This window comes from Columba livia, chromosome 2 (genome assembly GCF_036013475.1).
Source record: "Columba livia isolate bColLiv1 breed racing homer chromosome 2, bColLiv1.pat.W.v2, whole genome shotgun sequence".
Classification (NCBI taxonomy): domain Eukaryota; kingdom Metazoa; phylum Chordata; class Aves; order Columbiformes; family Columbidae; genus Columba; species Columba livia.
The window spans coordinates 63,485,615-63,503,124 of NC_088603.1; the positions used below are offsets into that span (position 1 = coordinate 63,485,615).

The 17,510-nt window shown below is 36.8% G+C and overlaps 1 protein-coding gene across 13 annotated transcripts in view; it reads left to right on the top strand.

Moving 5' to 3' along the window:
• The window catches only part of ATP9B (ATPase phospholipid transporting 9B (putative)), a 164,539-nt gene extending 147,493 nt beyond the window's left edge, over positions 1-17,046 (top strand). For 9 of the 13 annotated variants that reach the window (XM_065052257.1, XM_065052248.1, XM_065052249.1 and 6 more), the window contains 11 exons: positions 316-414; positions 2,961-3,050; positions 3,517-3,661; positions 3,989-4,053; positions 4,506-4,661; positions 4,818-4,882; positions 8,237-8,345; positions 11,150-11,207; positions 11,888-12,091; positions 14,396-14,428; positions 15,234-16,291. In XM_065052257.1, coding sequence (XP_064908329.1) covers positions 316-414; positions 2,961-3,050; positions 3,517-3,661; positions 3,989-4,053; positions 4,506-4,661; positions 4,818-4,882; positions 8,237-8,345; positions 11,150-11,207; positions 11,888-12,091; positions 14,396-14,428; positions 15,234-15,370 — 1,161 coding nt within the window. In that variant the 3' untranslated portion in view covers positions 15,371-16,291. Of the gene's footprint in view, positions 1-315; positions 415-2,960; positions 3,051-3,516; positions 3,662-3,988; positions 4,054-4,505; positions 4,662-4,817; positions 4,883-8,236; positions 8,346-11,149; positions 11,208-11,887; positions 12,092-14,395; positions 14,429-15,233 lie in introns of all 13 variants that reach the window. The other 4 variants (XM_065052250.1, XM_065052252.1, XM_065052260.1 and 1 more) reach the window with 1 other exon arrangement.
• Positions 17,047-17,510: the final 464 nt, after the last annotated feature.

Here is a 17,510-nt window from a genome sequence, read left to right on the forward strand (position 1 = left end):
TGCTTTCTATGCTGTTCAGCTAACACCACTGGGTTTCCCCAGAGTTTCATGTTGTCTTCATGTAAATTGAGACATTGGCGCTTGTGAGAAGGGAAGGGGAATGGAGCTGCCTGCAGTAAAGACAGTTTTCTGCTTTGTGTGTTACTGCAGTAAAAACTGCTCATGAATTTTAGTTTAAAATGCATTTATCAGTATATTTTCTCTGGTAATCTAATCCCAAAAGGTACCAGAAAAAGGTTGGAGAGAGATGTCATTTAGATTTCGAGAATGGACATGTTAATGTCCAGTGGACTAAACTTTTACATTATTTTCCAGATATGGATGTTAACAGGAGATAAGCTGGAGACAGCAACTTGCATTGCAAAAAGTTCTCACTTAGTGTCTAGAACTCAAGATATTCACATTTTCAGACCTGTAAGTATAATTCCAACTTTTTTGTTGGTTCATTAAAGGACAGCTAATAACAATGTTGCTTTATTTGCTTAGCAGTTTTCTGCTTGTTGAAAATTGATGATTTATTGTGCTGAGTGTCATAATAATGGTTGAGTGGTACTTAGGTCTTTATTCAGGAATGTAGAATTACAAAGCATTGTTTTTCTGTAAGGGTGTTTGTTTCTAGATTTGTTGGTATGCAAGAGAAATGTTTGTATACATGTTCAAGTGACCCAGGTTCAACGTGCTTTTTACATTCTTCACATACATGGTGGACAGACATAGTAAAGGCACCTCTGAATAATAATGGAGAGGGGTCTATGTGAGGTGCTTGAGCCAGCAGGAAAGTGTCCAGTACTTTAGGCTATCTGAATATGGTTCTTGCTTGTTTTAGCATTTTCATTAGTAAAACTCTTTAGATGCAAGCAGGGTTAATCCTGAATTAAACTGTGATGCCAACGTCCTCTGTATAGACATAGTTCAAATCAGTATGAGAAAATTTGATTTTTTTTTTTTTGTATATCATTATGTGTATTTGCCCTTTATTTACAGACTGTTTAAGATAGTTGTTAGAAAGATGAACTGAATATCTTCTTATATACATTCTGATTATATTTGCATAGCATCAGCTCTGCTGAAGTCAAACAAAAATAGGTTTTCTGGATGTTGATTGATGCTCTGTGATCAGACATATGTCTGTGTTTGTTCTAAATGAAGCACTTGCACCTACAGAAATAATTATATGAATATAATTTACATGTAAATGTAGGTTCTTCTGAAGCATCAGACTGGCAAATTAGGCCCTGCAGACTATTATTTGCAATTAAATTATTAATGCTTCTGATAAAACTTAGATCAATTTTTGTTGACCTTTCCATGTTGCAACACCGCAAATTAAGTCTTCCTGAACAAAATCTATTTAGTTGAGTCAGACTTTTATTTTCATTACCTCGACTGGTAATAAGAGATCAGCATAAAACTGTGTTAACTTAGAGTGTGCAAAGTTTTAAATTAGTTAGAAAATGGATTTATACGGAATTATTTCTGTCGCTGTATTTGTTGCAAAGAAATAACTACTGGATTAATGTAAGAAAATACCAGCCACTTTAATGCTTCTATTTTAGTTATAAATTAGTAAATAAAAAATTATTTACTACTTTGGCTTCCCAAAAAATGCATTTTGATTTTAATGCTCTTCCTTTTTATTCTTAGAATCAGCTTCTTTATTTTGTATAGAAATTAACTGATACATTTGTCTAGAGGTACTTAAAAATGAAAAAATAGCTCTGTTAAGTGAAAGGTAGAACAGAGAGGCAATTACCACTGCTCAGTGTGCACCAAGTGCTTACATCTCCTAATCGCTTTAATGCAAACAGATTATAATAGGCCAATGCAATCTGGTGTTCCTAACAGTTGGCAGACAAGGAACTTTTTATTTACATGTTTAATTGTGAAAAAAAGAGGAGAAAAAATTCTGAATTAGGGCGTGTGCATGGGTTTTTCTGTTTGCAGGTGATTTTTGATGTAACTCAGTTATGTGTAGTAGTAGAGCCCTTCTGGAGAGAGAAACATCTTTGGACTGCATCTGATTCTGGGTAGTGGTGGGCCAAAGACAAAACTTCAGCTTCATTGTAAAAAGACTCATATATTTTAAAAGTTATTTAATCAAAGTACTGACAGAGCCGAATTAGACATGTAATCGGAGTTTGTGTTTTATTCTGTTCTTGGAACTTTGTGTTGCATGATAGCTTAAAAATATATTGAACTTTTATTGAAAAAAGCAAACAAACAAAACACAAACAAAACTGCCAGTCTTTTCAAAATCTGATTATAATGAAAATTTTCCATGTTCTGTGTTCTAGGTCAAAACCTTCCAAAATCCATTAGGTAACCTTTGACCATTTTTTGCATTTCACAGCAGGACCTTTCTGAAACAATAATAATGTAAATTAAAAAAATCTATTATGTTGGTTTGTATTATGCCACTTGATCCTGCTTGCACATTCATGGAAGATCCAAAAGGATTAGTAGTAGTGAGCATTTTTACGTGCCTTTTGACATCTGTGTCTGCTTACCCAAACTGAAGCAACTATTAATGTGAACATTTTGCATGATTCTAATAACAGATTTTACTGATTAAATAAAAGGATTGGGGTTTGCTTGGGGTTTTGTCTCTCTTTCCCCCCCCCCTACCCCCAGCCCTGCCAAGATAGAAAGACTCAGGTCAGCTTGGACTTAAGTTATTTCAGTGTCATTAATTCATTAATTTTTTAGCCCTGGTCTACTTGGTTGAAGAACCAGTTAAGCTGACTAGATAAATTTTTCTTGTTTGAGGATTACTTTTTCACTCCGTAAGATTTGAAGCTTGTGGTCACATCCCATGGATATTGGGTTTGCACCAGGATGGAACACTTGTTGAAGAACCAAGGCCTTCTGAGTATGAGTTCTCAAAAGCTGATTTATTGAGGCAGCTGGTTTTATTGAGAGTATAACAATCTTTTAAGTGAATGGGTTTTCTTTAATTGAAGGTTACCACTCGAGGAGAGGCTCACTTAGAACTAAATGCCTTTAGGAGGAAGCATGACTGTGCCTTGGTGATATCTGGGGACTCACTTGAGGTAAGAACTTGGTTTCTGTCAAATTACACTTATCTATATGCTTGTGTTCAAAAAGTGAAGTATCAGTTTCTTCATGCTCTTAAAGATTTGTCCAATGTTTGCCCATACTTCACGTTGTGCTTAGAGATACTTCTGGTTTTCACTGAGTGCTAATTAGAGGATATGCATTCTAGATGGGCAAATATTATTGGATCTCTGGTCTCCTATATGGTAACAGAATGGGATTTGTAAGTAGTGTGCTTTAGTTTTGCTCTCTTAGCCCCAAAACATGTTGGCTCTCTAAATGAAAGAGAATGTCAGTTTAAAATAATAAAGCCACAGTTAGGAGAAAGTGGCTTTTTTTTTCTCCCAGATGGATGTTGTGCAAGCAAAACTTCATAAAAGAATTATTTATACTGTGTTTTTATGTTAGACTGCATGTAGTAATATTTAATAGTAAGTAAATGCAAGTGTATTTTTTCCTTAGGTTTGTCTGAAGTATTATGAGCATGAATTTGTAGAGTTGGCTTGTCAGTGTCCTGCTGTAGTGTGCTGCCGATGTTCTCCCACCCAAAAAGCTCATATTGTGAAACTGTTACAGCACCACACTGGAAAACGCACATGTGCAATAGGTAACTGTTGGTATGATCTTCCTTTGCAGTAGCAAAAATTTGTAATAAGCAGTAGATGGCACCATTGAGAAATAGTTGAAACAAAACCAAGGAGAGTTCTTTAGCAACAGCCAAGTGTTATGTAGCTGTAGCAGAAAATGCCATTCCATGAGAAAGGTGTGGTTATCTTCTTTATTCTGGAGGAAAAAGTCTTGATTGCTGAAGGAATTAATCATAATCCATAGAATAGTTGTAAGAATTTAAAGGTATATAAGAGATTTCTGAAATACTGTAAGGCCAGGAGAGTGAAACCTCTGAAGAACTGAATATTACAGTGACATTTTCCAGGTGATGGAGGAAATGATGTCAGCATGATTCAAGCAGCAGACTGTGGAATTGGAATTGAAGGCAAGGTAATGTTAACAGTTTCATTGTCAAATACGTGGCACATAGTTGTATACTAACATGGGATTAGAAGCTCTATTCTTAAACAGTAGTGAATTGATCATTTCTAATTAGAGTATGCTGTAAGATAATTAAAATACTTCATCTTCAAACTAATGTTTTCTTTTCATGTCCTCTGCTTTATATTTCTAAATCCAAAAAGCAAGAAAAGCAGAAAACACTACCGTCATTTCTGTGTAGAACTTACCTGAAAGAAGCTAGATAGGTGATTAAACGTATTTGTTACAGCCACTGTGTCTTAGGATGTGCACAAGAAATTGTCTCGTGTGTCTTGTTGCAGGTTTGATTTCTGAAGCAGGAGCAAATTTGACTTAGCATTAATTGTCACTTAGAATTTTGAAATTTGAAACACATCCTTTACACTCGTTTCCATATTTGAAATATTTTTGGTTTGTTCTAGGAGGGAAAACAAGCTTCCCTAGCAGCTGACTTTTCTATCACACAGTTTAAACACATAGGTAGGCTGCTGATGGTACACGGTCGAAACAGTTACAAAAGATCAGCAGCACTTGGTCAATTTGTCATGCACCGAGGCCTTATTATTTCAACTATGCAGGTATTTAAACTTTGTTTTCTGAGTAGTTAAAACCATTATGTCTGTCTTTGAAATGTCACAAAATCTTAATCAACCAGTGTTGTTATTTTTGTCTTTATTGTAATATGTTGTATATAGAATTATATTAAAAATATATATAATTATCTGCTTTTGTAGGCTGTATTTTCATCAGTCTTCTATTTTGCATCTGTTCCCTTGTACCAAGGATTCCTAATGGTAGGGTAAGTCAAAACCAAAAGTTATGATCTCTGGTAATCAATATATTAAACTAACTTTTTAAATAATATCACGCAGTTGACGTCTGCCGTGTTTTTCGCACATTTATCATTGGTATGCTACCAAAACCTGGCATGAGTCTACAAAGAAAAGTCAAACTAGGTTGAATATGCACTATGTGAGGGGGGGAAGCCTCATTATCAGTTCTCTAAAGAAAGGGATCTGCAGAGCCTTAGAAGGTACCATAAAACTTTTTTCACATATGGGGTGAAAACAGTAGAAGTCTCCCAAATTGGTGTCAGCTGTTCCACAGATTGTCAAACAAGCCTCAGTGAGAATCACAGATACTTCTGTTCAAAGTGGAGCTGCAGCTACTGACTGTGCCATTTCCTCTGAGGCTGCACTACCCAAGTCCACCACATGGGTTTCCCTTCAGGTGAATGGATGCGGCATTAGGAGCACCCTGGTCTTGTTGCAGAAGCTGCTGTGCTAATATGGTTCCCCAAGTCATACAGCTGAGAGACGTGCATATATTCATGTGTGTCCCTGTTCTCTGCCCCTTCTGGCCTAAGAGCTTCTTTTTATACTCCTTGTAAACAATAACAGCTTAGATGAACAGTAACTTAAATCAGTCAAATCAGGGTCTGATTACACCAGACCCTGCAGAGGCAGGCAGTAGACCTCTCCAAAATGTTTGTAAATTGTTGTGTACATTTGAAAGTATATATCTGGCATGTGCATATACACAGCTGTTAAGCCTCTTGTTCATCCACCTACCTATACCGTGATGTTTCAAATATAGTGCTTGTTTTTTTCTCTAGTTTTCATGCCGTCATCTATGAATTACTTGAAATGTCAGGTCCTTGAACTGGTTGTCCAAAGTGCAAGTGCTGAGGGAGTGTGGTAATAGGTGATAAGCTTTGGTGATATATGTAGAAGAAAAAATACTGGTTTTGAATGTATAAAAGCTCCATAACTTCTCAAAACTGGCAGCTCTCAGAAGCAGAAGAACAGGTTGCAGTTGTAGAGCTGTACTGGTAAGCTGCCTCAGGACTGTGTAGAAGAACCAGTTTAATTCCACTTACATAAAAGGAATAATTGCACTCAACAGATCAGTTTAAAATCATTGTGGCAGGAACAGAATAGCAAGCAGACTTGCAACCCTGGACTTCAGCAGGGCAAACTTCGGCCTTTTCAAACAATTGCTAGGGAAAATCCCTTGGGCAAGGCTGCTTGAAGGTAAAGGGGCCCAAGATAGTTGGTTAGTGTTCAGGGACTGCTTCTACCAGGCTCAAGATCAGAGCATCCTGACACGTAGGAAGTCAAGGAAGGGAGCCAGGAGACCTGTGTGGTTAAACAGGGAACTGCTAGGTAAGCTCAAGTGGAAGAGGAGAGTTTACAGATCATGGAAGGAGGGGCTCACCACTTGGCAAGAATGTAAGGCTGTTGTCAGAGGGTGTAGGGAGGCAACTAGGAAAGCTAAAGCTTCCTTAGAATTTAACCTAGTGAGAGGGGTCAAGGACAACACAAAGAGCTTTTTCAAATACGTGGCAGATAAAACTAACACGAGAGGCAATGCAGGCCCACTGATGAACGAGGTGGGTGCCCTGGTGACCCAAGATACAGAGAAGGTAGAGTTACTGAATGTCTTGTTTGTCTCTGTCTACACTGCCGGAGGCTGTTCTGATGAGCCCTGTACCCCTGAGGCCCCAGAGGAAGTCGGGACAATGGAGGAGTTTGCCTTGATTGATGAGGACTGGGTTAGGGAGCAGTTAAGCAATCTGGACATCCATAAATCCATGGGTCCAGATGGGATGCACCCACGGGTGCTGAAGGAGCTGGCTGAGGTCATTGCTGGACCACTCTCCATCATCTTTGCCAAGTCTTGGGAAATGGGAGAGGTGCCTGAGGACTGAAGGAAAGCAAATGTCACTCCAGTCTTCAAAAAGGGCAAGAAGGAGGACCCAGGTAATTATAGACCGGTCAGTCTCACCTCCATCCCTGGGAAAGTGAAGGAACAACTTATCCTTGGTGCCATCTCAAGGCATATCAAGGAGAAGAGGGTCATTAGGGGCAGTCAGCATGGCTTCACCAAGGGGAGGTCATGCTTGACCAACCTCATAGCCTTTTATGAAGACATAACAAGGTGGATAGATGATGGCAGAGCAGTGGATGTGGTCTGTCTTGACTTCAGTAAAGCATTTGGCACAGTCTCCCACAGCATCCTCACAGCTAAAATGAGGAAGTGTGGTTTGGATGATTGGGTAGTGAGGTGGACTGCGAACTGGCTGAAGAAGCCAGAGAGTTGTGGTCAATGGGGCAGAGTCCGGTTGGAGGTCTGTATCTAGTGGAGTCCCCCAAGGGTCAGTACTGGGACCAGTACTATTCAATATATTCATCAGCGACTTGGATGAGGGAATAGAGTGTCCTATCAGCAAGTTTGCTGATGACACCAAGCTGGGAGGAGTGGCTGACACGCCAGAAGGCTGTGCTGCCATCCAGTGAGACCTGGACAGGCTGGAGAGTTGGGTGGGGAAAAATTTAATGGCATATAACAAAGGCAAGTGTAGAGTCTTGCATCTGGGCAGGAACAAGCCCAGGTTCCAGTACAGGTTGGGGAATGACCTATTAGAGAACAGTGTAGGGGAAAGGGGCTTGGGCGTCCTGGTGGACAGCAGGATGACCATGAGCCAACGCTGTGCTCTTGTGGCCAAGAAGGCCAATGGCATCCTAGGGTGTATTAGAAAGGGGGTGGTTAGTAGGTCGAGAGGGGTTTTCCTCCCCCTCTACTCTGCCCTGGTGAGACCACATCTGGAATATTGTGTTGAGTTCTGGGTCCCTCAGTTCAAGGAGGACAGGGAACTGCAGGAGAGTCCAGCACAAGGCAACAAAGTTGATGAAGGGAGTGGAGCATCTCCCTTATGAGGAAAGGCTGAGGGAGCTGGGTCTCTTTAGCTTGGAAAATAAGAGACTGAGGGGTGACCTCATTAACAAATATATAAGGGGTGAGTGTCACAAGGATGGAGCCAGGCTCTTCTCGGTGACAACCAATGATAGGACAAGGGGTAATGGGTTCAAACTGGAACACAAGAGGTTCCACTTGAATTTGAGAAGAAACTTCTTCTCAGTGAGGGTGACAGGACGCTGGAATAGGCTGCCCGGGGAGGCTGTGGAGTCTCCTACTCTGGAGGCATTCAAGACCTGCCTGGACACCTTCCTGTATAACCTCATGTGGGTGTTCCTGCTCCAGCAGGGGGATTGGACTAGATGATCTTTTGAGGTCCCTTCCAATCCCTTACATTCTGTGATTCTGTGATATCATACAAAAATGTCAATTTATGTGCTTTCCTTTCACCTAGATATGCAACCATATATACTATGTTTCCAGTCTTCTCTCTAGTATTGGATCAGGATGTGAAGCCAGAAATGGCACTGCTATATCCAGAACTTTATAAGGATCTCACAAAGGTATGAATGTCTTCAGTGCTCAGATATGAAGAAATGCTGAAATTTCTGGTGTGCAAAACTGGGAATTCTTACAGTCACTTTCTTAGTGTATTCCATGCAAGATGGGTGCACAACTAACGTAATGTAGAATTTTGTACTATGAAAATAATACATGGTACCAAATGTTCCACTTGATTTTATTAATACATTTGTTAAATTACCAGTGATTGGACTGAAATAATTCAAACATGAAGGTATGTTGATGTAAAAGTTGCTTTCAGTATGGCCCCAGAATCTCTGATCTGTAGTTATTTATGCTTACTGTTTCATAGCTTCTTTTTTCCTTTTTAACTGGCAGATTAATTTATAGTTTTTGTTTGCCTTATATTTTCTTTCCCTGAACCCCCAGGAATTGTTACTGGCCTCTTCAAAAGCTGGCTTTCTTTAAATAACAGATATTGATAACTGAAATATTGTAACTGACTCAGCTGTAGACACAGCTTTCTGTGTGTTTGCACATACATGCAAGCAAAAAAAGTGTATAATTTCTTTACCCACAAAAGTGAAACAAATCTCAAGACTCATAAGTTTCCCTAAGTTTTTAAAAAATCCTTCTGCTCCATCTTAAGCTGTCAGCTAGAAAAGTTATGATCCAAGGCAGAAGCAGGTCATCTTTTTAGGGATAGTAGATTTGTTCAAGATGTATCTAAAAATTTAAAAGTAGACTGTAGACAAAAAAGGTCCAAACTTTGTATTTTCAGTTTTGTTAAATTAGCTAATAGTTATGTTAGTCTAGGAGAATTTTTTTTTCATCTCTTGGAGATCTTTGTTCTTTCTTTCTCTTCTTCAGAATCTTAGAAGTTTCTTTGTGAGATTTCAGCCTATGATTAATCTCCAGAAAGCATGGCCTCACACCTGCTACAAGCAGTTGTAAGCTTGCCTGTGGAAAACTGTTGATGGAACTTGGAAGCATCTTATTTCCAGAGAGAGAAGTTAATCTGCGCTCTGAAACTGCCCAGGATGGGTAGATGAATACAGGCTAAATTTTTGTTTAGGCTTAAATGACAGTTCTTGGAGATGCTGAATAAAAGTTTGCCCAGTTTTTATCGCACCCCTATGAATAGTAAATAAGTAGAACCCAAATAATTCTCTTCAGAATACAAAAAAGAATGTGGAGAAACTGGAGAGTACAGTTCAGTGCATTGTGTGGTGCAGAAGATGATCAGGGAGTTATTATGGATGAGCAGTACAAAAAGTTATTTATGTGCTTTACACAGACCACATTTGACTTCACTATTAGAAACTAATCTTATTGTGAGTGTTTATTACAACAATTTATGATCATGCTGCCTTATTCATGACACTATGAAGCCTACATATTTCTGCACATAATTTTTCAAATTATGGACTCTAAATACAAATCTCTACCAATGCTATTCAGCTAGTGTTATTCAGATGTGTTGACATGGACTATAATTCCTAGGAGTTGGTTTCTTTTCTGGGATATGTTAGTGATGAAAATGCTTTTTAGATTTTAAAAATAATAAGATAGTTCAGCAGAAGTCATTGGCAGACTCCTGCTCCAGTGCAAGAAGAGGAAAAAATTAGCAAGGTTCAGAGAGACAGGTGTGGCCACATACCCTGAACGACACATTGATCCGGTATTACAGTTTCTGTATCTCCTCTGGAATTACAGCTAAAATATATATATATTTATAAGATTTGGATTGCGCAGCATACCCTAGAGCAGCAGGAGTGACTTGCCCCTTCTATTTCCATAAAGATGAACCAAAACTCAAGCTCATTCTTATTTCACAAATCTCACTAATTGGGAGCTATGGTTTAAGGTAGAAGCAGTGTCCAGTACTCAAAGGAAAATGAGCAGGCACTCAAAGGAGAAAAAATATATAACTTTGTGCTTGTATGATATGTTCAGTGTGTCACCAACATTCTAGGCTACATGCAGAATTATGAAAATGTCTTTAGCACCTTGCCATGAACTCTGTCTGCCCAATAATATGTTTTAGCCTCCACTGAACTAATAGAGTTAACTCATCACTTTCTATAACAGTGAAGCACGTTTCTTTGTAAAGTGCTGATTCTTCCCTGTTCTCGAGTGGTCACCTCCTTCGTGCCAAAATAACTGCTTTGTTTGTCATTTTATCTTTTTTAAGTGTGCATCCTTTCAGCTCTGCAGTTCTGACGTATTTCATTAGTACCCTCACAGAATGGAAGAGTCATATGCATATGTACAGCATTTATTCTTTGATTTATGCATATGTTTCAATCTATAACATTCACAATCACAAGAAGATTTAAAATGTATTTGGTAATAATTGTTTGCTGAAAACTTACAGGAGTCATGTATTTATTCGATGAATGCAAATAGTTTATCCAACATTTAGAAGTGACTAGTAACTAGTTTTGCTCAACATTTAGATCAGTAGGTACAAAATACTATTTTTCTTGAAGGCTACGTTTTTGCAAAACAGACATAAAAATATTTTAAATTAAAATCAAACTAATTTTACTTTAATTATCCCTCTGAAAACCAGCCGGAGCATTGCAAGGTAAAGTATCATTACTGTTAAACGCCTTAACTGTCCTACCTCCAAACTTACGAGTTTGTGCAATTTCTATACAAGTTTGCAATGAAGACTCATAAAAACAAGTAAACCTTTTTAACCTGCATCAATTCAAAGGCTGCTTATTTTACTTATAAAATGCCTCTCTAGTGGTTAGCTATGAAAAATATATGAACTGAATAGATTTTTTTTTTTTTTTTTGAAGTTGTGTGTAATTGTCCTCTCACTTGTTTCTCTTAGGGAAGATCTTTGTCATTTAAGACCTTCCTCATCTGGGTTTTAATCAGTATTTACCAAGGTAGGAGAAAGTCCTGATTTTCTGAACTGAGAATTTTTTGTCTATTATTAGCAATATTGTTTTTCAGCTGCAGATTGAATTCCCAAAGCTTAACGTTTCTTCAGCAGTTTTATATATTGCTTTCCGTTTATCTCGTAAATCGATATTCCTGTAGTGCACCAGGCCTATTCAAAACATGGCATGGATTGGTATTTGTATTGATGCATGTCACCTAAAAAAGGACATGTTTTTAATTAAATCCTAATCCAGAAAAATGTTAATGAGTGCTTATCACATTGCGTATATTTACACAGTAGTTTTCTTTCATGAAATGACAGAAGTACTGTTGAAGTAATCTGAATTATGTAATCAGTTAAAAGTAATTACACTTTCAACAATATCTCATTTATTTGTAGCACTTGACAAAATGAGGTTAATTAACACTTCATCAGATATATTGCACTAAAAGATGTTTAATTTTCTAATAGTTTTGTTTCTTGACAGCTTTACTTTGGTTGTTTAATTTCACATGCACAAAGTACAGTAATTATCACTTCTTTTAGAATGATCAGTGTTGTTACCTTACAAAAATAACACTGAGCAGGTTTTCATAGTGAGCAACCAAATGTTCAGTGTGCAGTTGTAAAAACTGGTACAGAGAAATTTCATGTTGTGGTGTTAACTTTGTGTGCCTTTCCTAGGTGGTATTCTGATGTATGGAGCCCTGCTGCTTTTTGAATCTGAATTTGTACATGTCGTTGCCATTTCTTTCACTGCCCTCATCTTGACTGAGCTCTTGATGGTTGCACTGACCATACGAACATGGCACTGGTTAATGGTGGTGGCTGAATTCCTCAGTCTTGGCTGCTATGTGGCCTCTCTTGCATTTCTAAATGAATACTTTGGTGAGTAATAGTAAAAGTATTTTAGCAAAGAACTGTGCGCTTTTTTTGGGGGGGTTAAGTATAGGTGGTGTTATGCTTTGTGAAATACAGCTCTCTCCGTAAGAAATGACTGAGTTGAAATCAGGTTTAATTTATGTTGGTTTTAAATATTTTCTTATCCTTTTCTCGTAGAATTTGAACAACCTTTGTTAGTATGATTTAACTAGCTGATAAATTTTACTCAAACTGCGCGTGCTTTTCCCATCCTTGATCTAATATTGACAGTCCGAACTGCATACCTTAAATTGACTTTGAGTTTTGCACTATTGAAATAGATATGATTTCTAAAAATCAGGATCATTCACTGAGCTGGTGAATGATTAATTATGCCGGGCCAAGTGCACCTCATTAGATCTAAGCCATGAGCTTGAAAGAGCTGAAGTACTGCTAGAGAGGGTGAGGCAGAAGGCTATTAGTACAGATACTTTACATAAGAATCATTGTTTCATAGTTACATTAAGCTTTGCTTTGCTCTAAATTGCAGTATGCCACACTGTTTCTTAAGGTTCTAATTGTTCACAACATGAAAAAACAGGTTTTAATTGCAGATCTTAACAGTCAAGGATCTGAACATTAAAATAATACATGTTTCCTCTTATATCAAATTATACTTCAGTAAAAACTTCTATCGCAGTCTCTCTGTTTTCCAAGAGCTCATGAGTAAGGAGTTGCCCTTCTTCAATTGTCACTTGTCATAGCAGAATTAAATGTTATATGGTAGTTTCTAGGAGTCTCATAGCTCTGCTTTCACTCTCTCATGTCCCAAGTGTTCAGTAAATCAGTAAATGTTTCACTGCCTGTCCAAGGTGTTCTGTTACTTCCCAAATTTCTCAGGAGCCTAACTTTAATGAAGAAACAACACTGCTGGGCTTGGTACTTGTACATTATTTCAGGTTTGCTAGAATACTTTTTTCTTTTCTCTGACACTGATACACAGACTCTTTGATAGAGATTATTGGATTAATTCCTGAATCTCCACAGCTAGCTTACACAGGGAAGGAACAAGCAAGAACAGATACAGGTATTGGGTCTTCTGTCCAAACTCCCAGGGACATCATAAAGCAAAACTTGCTGTTTCACCTTTGTAAGTCTTTAGTATTGCTGACAGCCAGTCCTTCCATCCTCTGTAGGTGCTGCTCAGTGAGAAGCACCTTTAGGTGGTGTTCACAGATGTGTAAAAACTGCAGGGACCTTGTTTCCTGCAAACCTTTCTGTGAAGGCGAGTGCTTTACTATCCTCTTTTATTTGCTTTACAAGTTCAGCATCTGAGTACATCAATGGTTGCACAGTTTCCTGTAGCCTGTGAACTTCCGTATTTTTCATCTTTAAGAGTACGGAAAAGGCTGACATTTCATGAGCTTCCGTAAAGATGTATTTTATTCATTAGTTAGTCTGAAAAAATGCATTTCAGTTAGTCTCACTTCTGCTTAACGCTTTACTCCTGTTTAGTCTCTCACATTGTAACTGGGGGGAAAGACCCTTTTTTTTGTGCGTGTCATGTAGTATAAAACTAAGTGATGGTTTACAGTTCAAGGTATATATCAGCTGCCATGTATCAGGGAAAACAATCCAGTCCAGTCGTGCTTGACTTCATCTGCAAATAAACTGTTTCTTTCAATGATGTTACTTACAAGCATCATCTCTTCCTAAAGAAATTATATCACAAGTATGACATGGCACTCAAATTAGAAAGACAAAAATGTTTGGTACTGCTTTACAGCTCTGACTCATGGAAGTAAATAAATTCTCAGGTTTCTGAGCTAATTGCACACAATGACCTTATTAGACATGGCTCTACAATATGTTACATAGGCTTTTAGTATGTTTAAGCAGGCTTAGCCTAAAACCATATAGTAAGTTTATACGTTGAAATCTAATATGCAAAGTATTTTAATGAGTAAAGTTGGAGCAGTAAAGCATTTCTTTACTTCATTTTCTGAATTGAATTTTCATTCACATTGAAACAGTTCTGATCAAGTTGTTTATACAGTAAATTATACTTTATAAGAAAGCTGCCTACCTACTTACAACCTTCAAACATGACCAAATATGAAATCTCTGTATTTTCAAATCAGTTTGGTTAAATTGTTGTTTAAAATGTTCTCATTGTTGTATGAAAGGCAATAATATTCCAGTTAATGCTACTAACATCTTTTCATTGCTTTTTGTGTAGCTAACCTGTTTGTTGGGGTGTTTTTTTCACATAACTTTCATATTGTCTGTAGATCTATCCTTTCATTTTCATTCTCCCTCTTTGTGAAACAGGTATAGGCAGAGTGTCTTTTGGAGCTTTCTTAGGTAGGTAAAGTTTAACTTTTCTTGAAGTTTTCAATTAAGTATTTAAAAAATAATTAAAGAACAGGAAAATATGTAATATACACATCTGTAAATAATGGGGGAAAAGGCAAGAAAAAACATTTATTCAGGTTACCTGTGTTCTGGGATCTTTCCATGATAATTAAGTATGATCTGACCATCACAAATATGGTCTAAAAATTTCAGCAGCAAGTGTAGTGTCACCATTGTTAATGTTTGTCACAAAAAATGGCCTTTCAGTGCACCTTGAAGCAATATCACTACATTGTTTTCCTTTTAAATTTTTGGCCTTTAATTTAATCTCTAATGTTTTAAGAATCATTCAGTCTAGTTGTTGTGACTGCTTCAGAAAAAAATAATCTGAGTAATAATCAGGATAAGCTGAAGATGCAAAATGGTAGCAGGATTTCTGGTTGGGAACTTCTATTATAGTGAGTAAAAATGGTTCTTACTAGTAGAAAAATAAGGTGGCTTAACTTTTTAGTATGAGGAAGTCTTGCTTTTAAACTAAGATTCTGTTTCCCCTAAAATTACTTTGTGCTGTAAAACAGTGTAAGGACCATAAAGGAACTCTGAGTTCCTGTCTAGATAATATAGTTGGCAAAAACAAAATGTTGAGATTAACTTTCTGCTGTTTTGTTGCTTTTTTTTTTTTTTTTAATTTTGCAAGGTCTGGAACAATATAATAAGCTAACAATTAAGAGAGTTTTATTGACTTTGCAGTATGGAAATTCTAGTTTCCATGTTACCGGCTGCCATAACTTATTTTCCCGTTTTGTTTCCCCAGATGTTGCCTTTATCACAACTGTGACCTTCCTGTGGAAAGTGTCAGCAATCACTGTTGTAAGCTGTCTTCCACTTTACATTCTCAAGTACTTGAAGCGCAAATTTTCTCCTCCCAGTTATTCCAAGCTTACCTCGTAAAAGTAATTATATACCTGTGGTTTTTCATTCATACCACTCTGCAAATTGCACATACACTGTGCTTTGGTGTTTATGTTGGACTGTAGAAATTTAAAAAAAAAAAAAAAGTGATAGAGTGAGTAGAGCACAAAAAGAGTAAACATCTGACAGGTACAAAAACACAAGTACACTAACACAAGACTATCAGAGAGAATAAATTTTCTTCATGTTGATTTTTTTTTTTTTTACTTTCAGTTGCTATGATTATAAAATAAAACTGGATTTCCTTTGATTTGACAATGTTTCTGAATGGTTTCTGAATGGTTTCTGAATGGTTTCATTGCTACTGTAAAGGATTTTTTGGTACTGTAAAGGTTTTTTTCCTATTGTACTAATCTTCTGCAAGTTGATTGAAACTTTGTTATTTATTATAATACATTGCTTCCCTTCTTTAATTATTACATAACTTTCTAATTCAAGTCCATTCCTTTATATATGGAAAAGTTCACTCCTCCATACTTACTGTAACAAACCTGATGCCTGTAAATGCCCGTGTCTGTATTAGCAGCTGTTATTCCTCATCAGACATTGAGTAATATGCACTATTTGAATTATGTACAGATATCGGCATAGCACAGTATTACTTTAGGAGCTGTTGTCCTATTCTGTACTTTCCATTTCTGGCATCAGTAAATTACAGATCTGTGATGTTGACAGCAGTTCTTTAAATGCACATTACAGTCAGGTTGCACAAAAGCTGTTTAAAAATTAAATTATGAATTCTGTACATAATTCCACTGCACCTATTGATCTGTACAGATATCAAAGACATGGCTGCTCAGTAAATGTTTTAAAATTCTTATTCATTTTGTATTGTAAAACTGCGAATAATGTCAAAGTACATTTCTATATATGAGAAGTCCAGTAAACCGTGTATTAGCTGATATGTTTAAATTGCCTTGTAATCTGTTTACTTAGGTTACTCAGGTAAAAGAAAATAAGATGATCACATGAACATTATGGTAGGAAAATCTGTCATCTTCCAAGTTGTAAATGTTATGTTTTTATAACTTAGTTTTGGTGCAGACTTGTTTTAAAAAAAAAAAAAAAAAAAAATCAGAACATTTTTCCTTGTTGTAAACTGTCAGAGTTGAGTATTTTGGCTGAGTTGTGACACTTTACAGTGGTTGAAGAGTTGTTCCAGAAACTCATGTACTCTGGTACAATCTGAAGGGTCCAAATTTGCATACTGTACTGGAAAGTAGGATATATGATTTTAGTTTTCCGTTATGTTATAACTTTGCTTTCTCAAGAAGTACGTATAACAAATTTGGCATCATCTCTTAATCAATGGAAAGGAACAGCATAATTATCCATGCTTTATTAAATATTTGTGTGTTTTTAAAAAACACTTAATATGGATGTCATTTTCATGTTTTACTGTATGCCTTTACAACATAATTCCTTGTTTAGTCTCTTATAACTTCGTCCTTATGCCATTATTATATTGGATGAGTAATATCTAAGTGATAAATATAACTACTTCCTGGGAGAGCAGAGGAAACTGCTGCAGAGCTATTTGGACTCCATTCCATTAATTTTTGTTTCGAAAGTTTTTCTTACTAGCTATTTATCTGCTTTTTTTAAATTTTTTTCATTCCTCATTATAAAAGCAATAAAGCCTAATTTCTACCAAATATTATTAATGGTATATATATTAAATAAACGACTGAAGTAGTTTCTTTGAATTATGCAACGTTGCAGACTAGTTTGCTCTGTCCCTCTGTAAACTCCCTTCCATGAAACCCCCACAAGATGTCACTGTTCTTGCATACTAGCAGAAGCCTTTCTTCATTTTCTGTGGTTTTGGCAAGACACTCTTGGTTTATATTTTTAGTTTAGTCCTGTGATATTTTTGTTGCTGATTTGCTTTAATTTTATTTTTTTCTTCCATAAGTGGCAATTACTTTGGATCGGTTAGGAGAAGTCACAAGTGTGCAGTTGTTCTAAAATGATGTTTTCTTCAGACCTTTTTGTCTTATACATTGTGAGCTTGCAACCATATGCATAAAATTCAGCAGATAAGCAACAGCTTAGCATTGGTCATTCTTCAGCTATACATCACATCATTGACATTAGGCAGAAATTTAGGAGAAAAAAA